The sequence below is a fragment of the Cariama cristata genome, unplaced genomic scaffold (genome assembly GCF_000690535.1).
Source record: "Cariama cristata isolate BGI_N322 unplaced genomic scaffold, ASM69053v1 scaffold19224, whole genome shotgun sequence".
Taxonomy (NCBI): Eukaryota; Metazoa; Chordata; class Aves; order Cariamiformes; family Cariamidae; genus Cariama; species Cariama cristata.
Window position 1 is genome coordinate 84,825 of NW_009613928.1, and position 9,999 is coordinate 94,823.

General features: G+C 38.4%; 1 protein-coding gene across 1 annotated transcript; it reads right to left on the reverse strand.

The window, feature by feature from the left end:
* Window positions 1–1,164: 1,164 nt before the first annotated feature.
* On the reverse strand, window positions 1,165–8,974 carry SAR1B (secretion associated, Ras related GTPase 1B). The gene is made up of 6 exons (XM_009699221.1): window positions 8,900–8,974; window positions 5,089–5,208; window positions 4,232–4,297; window positions 3,558–3,661; window positions 3,267–3,398; window positions 1,165–1,829 (listed from the first exon to the last, which is right to left on the reverse strand). The coding sequence occupies exons 1-6, from the start codon at window positions 8,955–8,957 to the stop codon at window positions 1,713–1,715; spliced, it is 597 nt and encodes a 198-aa protein (XP_009697523.1). The 5' UTR covers window positions 8,958–8,974; the 3' UTR covers window positions 1,165–1,712.
* Window positions 8,975–9,999: the final 1,025 nt, after the last annotated feature.

Sequence of the window (9,999 nt, forward strand, 5' to 3'; positions counted from 1 at the left end):
GAACTGATCATCAATATTCAGTCATACAAGTTCAGATCTGGGCAAGGAATAAGTCTCATTTATTTGCTGAGCCTACAGGCTTTAAATCTGAGATTCATGCCCAACAGATCAAGACAAAGTTATTTATGAAATCAAACCAGTCAGAAACACATTTGCTGTTAATGGATACTGGAGACATAAGGCCTAAAGTATTTTGGAGAAGACCTACAGCAGTGACTAGAAGGGATTCAGTAAAAGCACTTGCAGCAGTTTGTACTTGTACAAGGGGAAAACAAACTACACAGCGAAACTCAAACCCATTACGGTGCAACAGTAATTCCAGGGCTGAAACCCTACCTTCATTCGACAGATTAGACTAAAACATCCCCAGCACATGGAAGCACCAACCACAGCTCCATGACAGCGTCAGCCAGCATCAACAAGATGTTGACAGACACATGTGCTTCAACATCCTTTCTTCAAAAATCACCTGCTTTCTCCTTGGGGTACTAATGCACTCAAAGATGAGAGAAACCAGTCAGAAGTCTGGAAACAAGGACTGCAGATAACCAAATTTTACCCCAGAAATAAGCCACCTGGGCAGCCAGCAGCTGCCACACTGGCTAGGTTTCAGGGCAAAACCACAGAAAACAATCCATCTTGTCCCAGTTCAAAATGCCAAAAATAAAACTGACTGATTGGGTGGGGGCTGAAAAATTTTCACAAGCAGCAATGGCAACATTTTTTTTTTTCCTGGCAATTTCACAGGCAAGTCTTCTGGCAGACCCTAAATCTAATTAAATTAGGAACAGAGTATTTAGCCCAATGTAATTCATAATTTCTTCAGAAAAAAACCCTGTATTTCTTGTGTCACTTCAGGGGTTTAATTCAAGACACCAGCAGAGTAAGACTACTTTTGACATTAGTTCAAGATTTACATAGGCATAGTCAATTTACAGTATTTGTACTTTTCAAAGGTGGCAGTTGTAAGGGCATCGGATTAATTTTTCTTTTACTAATGCAGAATCCTAAAATAAATGCAATTTGGTAGTCTGAAAAAAACACCTTACTCTAACATATAATGAAACTACTTTGTGGCCTTCTGTGTTTCAGGAAAATATCCCACATATTCAGATCATCAGGCAGCCTCACTAGTTAAGACACATTAAAATGAAACATTTTCCATTAAAGTTGCCAAAAACTGGATTTAAATTTATTGCATGACGTTGCATAAGAAAGTATATTATTGAAAACCGTAAGGCATCATGCAATTATCCATCAGCTAATTATTTATTATTCCTTGAAAGATGGTTATATACTCTAAAGTTATAAAACCAGTTTCAAAAAAGTACATAAAAAAATTTAACATAAGCATTAAATATTTTTCACATGTTCATAGTTTTTAGCTGTTAAAAAGTGCATTCAAACATACTGTACTGGAAAGTTGCTCTGACCAAAAATGGTGCCGGAGACTTGTTAAATTAAAAGCTGCAAAAGAATGTTGTATGGGATTAGAAAGTTCACACGTTGTGGTACTTAAACTTACAAACTTGCTTGAAATAATTCTTCTATCCTCACACTTACAATTTAGCATACATGATATAATTAGCTAAAAATGTGTATTTTTATAACTAAACAGTCAAATGAATTCAAGTTACGTACACTGAGCGATCAAATAAGGAGTAGACTTAATATTCAGACAAGGGACAGAATGTACTGATGTGATTTTGGCATTAATCAATGTACTGTGCCATCCAGCGGAAGCCTTCTCCATAGCCTTGTCTCTTTAGCACGCTGCACATAAACACTTCTAGCGGCCTTGCGTTCAATTCTTTCAATGGTATACTGCCCTGCAGACAGACAGAAGTATTCCAAGTTACAGTATCATTATAAAAGATGGCTACTTTACACAGACATCTGTTTCTATGGAATGCCATTATTTAACTTGTGTTGGATACTGGAATTTTAGAAAATAAATTAATCTAAAACGTTTACGTGTTACTAAGATTAGAGTCACTTGAGAAACACATGAAGCATATTTTCATGTTCATCCACATTTGGAGAGAGTGAAGTACATGAAACCAGAATGCAACGGCAAGGATGTGCACAGAGAATTTGAGAGCTTATACTTGGTTTTCAGCTGCAGTTCCCTGCTCTAATAGCTTTCCAACCACATAAAACCAGCATTTGCTACCAATTGTAGGACTGATCATAGCAAGAGTGCAAGTTGCTTGCTTGCCAAGATCAGCACAGTGCGATAAAGCTGTTGCTCAACTGGAGATTCACAATGGTATTCAAAGACTACATGCAGTGCTGTAAAAACCAGGGCAAGATACAGAAAAAAAAACAGTCAGTAGTAACTGTTTACAGCCCATTAGACCTATTCTAAAACCACCTGTGCAACTCTCTTTCATGCAGAAAACAAGACGGTAAAGATTCGTTCCCGCTCAACCTAAACTTTGACTGGTACTAAACTTTAAGGGAAGCATCTCAGAGTAAAAAAGCAAAGAGGAATTACAAGATCAGGTGCCCTCCTCAGCAGAGCCACACTGCTGGTCATCTAACGGGAGCTGGGACAGTAGCCACACTGGAACAGCTTTGTCAGCTGCAGCGAGGTGTCTTTCTAAGGGCAAAGGACAATGGAGCAACTTGTTTCTAGTGCCCTGTATTCAAATGTATCCTACAAGTAGTACACCATATTTACTTTAAATTAAGAAGAGTTAAAGTATCACAAAGATCCATAATAGAAATCTGCCTTGTTGCTATGGATGCCAGTAGGAACGTGTTTTCTCTCACAATCTACAAATGCAGACTTCTACAAAGGTGTAAATCTATCTCTAAGCTTTAGGTAAAGATGTTAAGTAACAAAATTGTACTAAGTCTGCACTTTAAAAGAGAAAAATCACTGACTGAAAGACTTCATCCAGTTTTCTCTTCTAGTTCTCACTAGAAGTATAGCCTCTGAAAACTTGCTTATAGTTTAAAAATACTGCATAGGAAAGCTGAGGTATTAAAAATTATCCCAAGTACAATTAAGTTTTCTCGGAAAAAATGTGGCATTGATTATGATGTAAAAAAGTTGTAGGAGAGACACATCTAACACGCATGCACACAAAGAGACTCCAGAATTCATTCCTTGTATGGTTATTATGTACTAAGTACTTTACAAATTAAAAACCGTTTATGTTGTGTAGCTGGAATGAACTGGAATCAACACATAAGGTAAACAAACTCCCTAACAAAAAAAATCCAAAACCTCCCCCTGAAAAAAAAAAAAGGAGCATTACCTTTCCTGTTGTCTGGCCATAGAGACCAAACATCTCCCGTAACCTCTCTTCACTGATTGCTTCAGGTCTGTCAATCTTGTTACCAAGAATTAGGATAGGCACATTAGCAATAGTTTCATCTGTCATTAGTGACTACAAAGGAAAGGAGAAAGGAAGAGAGATTAAGAATACAGAAGGTCAAATTGCTACTACTCATGTCCAGGTGGCAGTAGAGCTCTGTTGGATACTGGGAATTTGAGCTTACTTCTTAGAAGTTAAAGTTAAAACTTCCAAAAACTTATTTAAACTTACATCAAGTTCTTCTTTTGATTCAAGCAATCTTTCATGATCTGCACAGTCCACCAAGAACACAATGCCATTAATCGCAGGCAGATAGTTTTTCCACACTCTGCGAGCTACAGGGAAGATGTGAATTAAAAACAAAAGGAAATTATCCCAGAATTCAGAGCGATGCACATCAGTAATTAAGCAGCAACAGCTTTTTTTTTTCCTTTGATTTTTTTAAAGTCTTAGCTTATATTGCCAGTCTTCGAGATGCAACTTCATGTTTTACAAAGCTTGAAATAATGGAGCAAAAGTATCATTCCCTTTACTGTTATCATCACTGTATCCCATATGCGCATTGATGTACTGAAATTTCTTATGTTTCCCCAAGAATTATGTCAACAAAGATAAGTTTGAAGCATAAAGCTTAAAGGTAAGTGTAAGCAATTCAAAGTACAGAATCCTCTTCAAAATACAGATATCAGTCAAAAATCTCTGCTCTACTGCAGCTCTTGTCAAACTGTATTTGGGACTTGTGATAAGTGGTGAAGACAGACAAAAGAGCAGCAAATTTTTTTTATGCTGTCAGAGAGAGTGTGGGAAGTCAATCTCTGCAGCACGGTCATATTTCTGATGCGAAACAAATGGACTGCAGACAACTCTAACTCAATTCAGTGAGGTTAAATGAGTCATGCTCTTACCTTGAGCATGTCCACCCAGATCGAAGGTAGTGAAAGTCATGCCAGCAATTGTCAGCTCTTCTGAAGCTAGAAATACACAGAATTATGATCTCTGTGAAGATTATGCATGCATTGGAACAGTATAACAACCTTCCAGCATGTCGATTTTACTTCCTCGCTTGGTTCTTTCTTGTTACTCAAGAAGCCAGAGTAATACATTTTCTCTCAAAATCAATGACATTTGTTTAACAACAAAATGTTATTAACCATTAAAACACATGTGAAATATCTAGAATGCTAAGAATAGCAGAGAATATATGTACATTATTTATCCCTACACATTACACAAACAACAGTTGGTTCTGGCACGTGGTTTGCCACAAAGATGACGTTTCGTGTACAATTCTGTTCAAGGTTTCTCCTCTTCATACCCTTTCCCAATTTCACACCTCTTTACTGGACCTCACCAGTTCTCCTGCAAGACTACCACAGTAACAATTACACAGCAACTTCTGAGCCAAAAAAAACAAAACAGCGTACATAAATGCTAATTTTCCAGTTACACAGAGAAGCTGCTCCCAAGCACTGCACGCCCCAACTTTCCACAGCTTCTGTAATGTAGACTGTCAGGTCCCTCATTCTGCTTGTTACTCGCCTCTTAATTTTATATATACCACATTGAACTATCCCACACACATTGTTCTGAATGTTGCTTGAACTGTCTACAGATTGCAATCCCAGAAATTCCTTCGTTTCTCCCCAGTTACACTCCAACTGGTCTTGATGTATGGATTATACAGATGATGTATAATCAAATCCTGCTTTTCCTGTAACACTTTAAATACTTTCTAGCTACGGAACCAGCAGTATTAACTTACTAGGGTGTAACGTGGGGACGTGTTGTCCCAGTCTGTCATCTTTGAGCATATGCAGCAGTGTAGTTTTTCCAGCATTGTCCAGTCCAAGAAACACTAGTTTGCCCGATTTCTTGTACAATCCTAGAACAAAGAAGGACCTAGTGAATAATCAGTTAAATCAGTAGGAGTTCATTTCTAGCACTAGAAATGATTTTGCTCCCAGGAACAAAGCGTTACAGTCACGATACAAATTACAGACCACCCAGGCTCCACCGTGCACTTTATCAATGCCCTTTATCCATGTTCTTCTACTTGTACAAACTACATTCACACTTGCTCATGTGCCTGCTGCACTACGTGCACCACATGCAGCTTTACAGGATGCTTAGAGGGAGGGGGAGAGGCACGCAATTGATGTAAACATGTCACTTGTGTAAATGCATTTACGTTACCTTAGGAAAACCACAGCAGAACAGGACTAAATTTTGCCAGTGTAGTTTCCTCTGCCCAGCAAAAGGATAGTTTTGCTCATTGGTGGTGGAGGGGTGGGTACAGCACTAACAGCAGGCTCTAAAATACCGATCATCCTGGATCTGGGCAGAGGGTGTTTTGTTCAGCTGCCTTCAATTATGACAAAAAACTTGTTTGAGGCAAAAAGAAAGTTCAGACCTCAACCAGTATATTACAGAGAAATTGGTTTCAACGTCAATAGTCATTATTAGCATATGTATGAATTCTTTTATGTTGGTTCATGTATTATTTTGACAAAAAGTAAAATTCAGCCATATCCCCCAGCTAAATTATATGGATATATCCTGAACAGCATCATCAGGGCAATTCTGACACACTTGCTGTCATGTGATAATGCTTTCATAACAGGAGTAAGAAATTTTATTTTCACTGATTGTCATCTTTATAAAAACACCTTTTCCCCCTTTTTCTCCTCTACTCGTAACCCCAGTAAATGCAACAGTTGCTGTGAAGGAGAAGAAGGATGTTTAAAACATGAACATCGTATCTTCTTAAGTTTGAGATTATCAAAGGGCAATTCTCTTATAACTTGCCAACACTACATCTTATGCCAGAATTATTTTTCACTGCTTCAAACTGATCGACATTCAAAGTAAAACATTTTTAAGACAATTTAAAAAAAAAATAAAAATCACATTCTGTACTGAAAAAAACCTACTGAAATAAGAGTCTCTTAACTTTGCCTTTTTTAAGCAGGAAATCTTCCCTTATTCCCTCTTCAAAGACCTCTGGCTGGATACTACACACTGCATATCTCCTTAGGAACCACGACTGACCCCACAGCCTTCACGAGCACTGAAGAGGGCAGAGCACTTGCAACAGAGGCTGAAGAAATATATATACTTATATGCTGAAATTACATTTCTTCAAAAGTAAAACTGAGCTATGTTCCTAATTGAATTCTCTCTTCTTTCTGTGTAAAAAGAATTGCAAAATACAGCCAAATACTGCAATGTGGGAGGTTTTTACATCGGCAGGATCTTTTACTATATAACGGCATAGTGTTATGGTACTTTGCAATACGCCGAAGAAAAGTTTATTTTACTACCACTGCGATGATACAGAAACATTCTGTGAAATACACAATCAGATTTCACTGTTAAAGCTCAACCATCCCATTGCTGCAGTCCCTACATTTACCTGCAGCTTCTCCTGCAAGCACCATCAGCACTGCAAACTATGCACCAACATCCCGCGCCATACCTCAGGGCCGCAGGCACGAGGCTGGTGGCCGTCCAAAGGACACATGAAGAGCTGGCCTGAGTCTCCCTACATGAGGAGGGTGGTGGGCAGAGTGAGCCAGGAATATCAGTTTCTGAAGCCCTCATTTTTCCTTCTTATCTAATGGGTTATCCTCATACGTGTTTTATTCGGTGGGATTTTAAGTGATGCTGTTGAACATGTGGCTGCTTGGACAGCCCTGTTGATGCTGCAGCATTACAGGGGCATACGTGCCTCTGTCTGGCCGACCTTTACACCACTGCTGTTTGCTCACCTCTCCCTCTGCCTTTAAGCCAATCTCTGGAATCGCATTCCAGTGGGACATGTTTTGTAACTTGCAGGAATGAATATTCTTTCAGTTTCCTCAGTTTATTTCACTGGTGATCTTTATTACTACAGGTAGTGTAGAGTGTCTTCATAATTCTTTCAAATACAACTCTTACTTCCCAAATTCACCTTCTCACATGCCCAATATATATTTAACTATTAAAAGACAGAGGGGAGGAGAAAGTATTAACATTAATGGAGAAAGGAGGAGTGGGCAAACTTTTTCATACATTAACTTGTGCCACAGGAGAAACTCCAGTTCATACTTACTTTATAAGTTAAACAAAATTCTACTAAACCATAGTAAAACAATAACATTTTTGCCACTCTCAGCCTGAACATCCAGGACCCTTTGCTCCCAAATTAGGTGCTGCTGTTTTCTCTGAAACATTTCAGGCTTCCCAAGTGTCTTTCATAGAAACAAGATGAACAAGCATCAATACTTCAGCTATTAGCTACACCAAGACCAGAGTTGTTATATATATATATATAAAAATACAAAGATTCTTTGTGCATTCTAAAAGTATATGTGTGCAAAGATGTACTTCATAAAGTGATCTTATCAGCCTGCTGACAGGACAGCACAGGGAACTGCAGGCAGTTTTCCAAATGTTATAATCAGCCTTCTTCAACTGTAAATATAAATGAGAATTCAAAGAGAAAGTGTTTCATTCTAGAAAAGAAGGACATACTGAAAGTCATTCTCCTTCCTACTTCAAGCTCCAGTATCTTTCACCAGAATTAGACTTCGCATGCACAGGAATGGAAAAGCAGGTTAGTGTGCAGTAATCACTGCTCAGCTAACTAAGAGGAGATAAGAAAGATTAGTCAACTTAGTTAAAATTTCACTGGCTAATATCTCGATAGCAGGCCAAGGGTCTAACATTCAGAGAAAAAGTTTAAACTTTCAACTGATAAAAAGCAGGTGGCACAGCTTGCCACAATTCCTTAATCTCACATGTTTTTTATCTACTTCAATAAAATCCTTGTAAATTGTGCTTTTTACCTACATGATCTGCAGCTTCTGTTCCTTTTTTTAGTATCCTAAAATTCCTTTTCACTGGTTGTTTTTTTTTCTTCCCCGCCCCTCAGTTTGGTGGGGGTATTTTTGTTTTTGCTTCCCCCCTCCCTTGGCTTTTTTTTTCCCCCTACTGTTTTGCACAAGCTAATATTTCACCTTGGATTGATACAGATTGCAGACTTTTGGCCAGGGAATACTTTCCTGAGGCTCTTCAGCAGATGCCAGTGAAGTTTCACACTGATTTCAGTGACAGCAGTCACAGAATAACACACTGCTGAACATGAGCAAGGTCTTCAATATCTGGCACTAATTTTTTTGTAGATAGTCCCTCGTATTTGGATTCTGAGCCAAATACCCTCACATGCAAAAGAGCTGAACTAAAATAACTGAGTTCACTTCTCTACAGCAGAAAAAAACCAGAAGGAACTCCATAAAAGTCAACTGAATTACACCAGCTTAAATGTAGTATGATTAGACAAATCAAACCTATTATGTTCACGAAAGAAAATGTAATTTTTCCAAGATGTTAAAGGATTAACGCAAGATTGAGTGGAGAGCATGCTCTGGAAATACTCAGTATTGATAAATGAAACTTTTGTTTGAGTGTTACTGAATATACACCAAAACAAATATTATTATTTAACCAGCAGCTATGTTTGAAGATAACAGAGGTGAACAGACATTTTATACAAGAACAGCAGAAAGGAAAAGCCCCAAACAATAAAAACTTACCTAAAAATTGTAATACGCTACTGAAACCACTATAAATCCAATCAAATATGAAGGACATATCTGGATCTTATAGTCTGAAATAAACAGAAAAGACATTGCATTTAATATCTGTCAGAACAGCACGTTAAACATTGTGAGATATTTATAGTTAACAACAGTAATTCAAAGTCCTGGGTTAAAAATAAAAAACAATTTAGTTTTGGTAAACTGTATCATGGACCAATTAAGCGACGCCACAATGCATTTAAAAATTACTGTAGAAACGGAAAACAGAATCTAAACCTTGTGATTCAACAGCAGAGACCTTTTCCTTCCCTTGGAAAACACTATGTGGACAGAAGTCTTTGCATGAAGTAAAAGTAATTTTATCTTAAGTACAGTTTGGTGGAGGTGTGATGTTCCACTGAAGATTTCAAATGGGATCCTTGCATAAACTTTTCAGCTGGAAAAAAGTGGCACTTTTGAGATGGCAACAGAGGGATGTCGGCAACAGAGGGATGTCAGCACAGAGTCAGTGCTTCAGCTGCCCATGGGAGCTGCTGGGGTTTGAAGCAGAGGCGATAAGAGGTGAAGAAGTTCTGTGAAGTTGAATCCAGAGAAGTTTGATATCAAATAAATCCCTATTGTCTGCACAGAACCTGCCTGTTTGGCTTGTAATGGGAAACAACTACTTAGCACAAAGGACTGGAATTGCGATTCAAAGACCAAGACCTCCTGTACTGCCCTGCACAGGCTGCCACAATTTAAACCTGAAATACAAAACTTATGTTTAAAAAAGGACTCTAGAACACCATGTTTCCCACCAAATTCCTTCAGCTTAGATTCAAGAACAGAAGGTCGAGCCGAGAACAGCCAGGATGACTATAACCAACGCTCTAGGTATGCCATGCCATCAGCCAACTTCAGCCGACCATCACAGGCAGGATATCCCTTGCTACCAGGATGAAGCTCTGCTACTCCACAAATACCCCTTCTTTGTGGTATGGTTAAAAAATTATAAGGCTGCTATGCTTGTCCCTGGGCAAGCAGCAAGTGGCCAGAATGGATTGTACAAACTGATGAATTCAGTTGTTCCTGGCTCAGAAAAAAAAAACACCCTT

What these genes read in the sequence shown, in the direction of transcription:
- SAR1B (XM_009699221.1), bottom strand. Translation starts at nt 8,957, where the DNA reads ATGTCCTTCATATTTGATTGGATTTATAGTGGTTTCAGTAGCGTATTA. An exon ending in CGTCCCCACGTTACACCCTA is followed by an intron (nt 4,298 to 5,088) that starts GTAAGTTAATAC and finishes GTGTATTTCTAG; the next exon opens with CTTCAGAAGAGCTGACAATT. An exon ending in AATCAAAAGAAGAACTTGAT is followed by an intron (nt 3,399 to 3,557) that starts GTAAGTTTAAAT and finishes TTTCCTTTGTAG; the next exon opens with TCACTAATGACAGATGAAAC.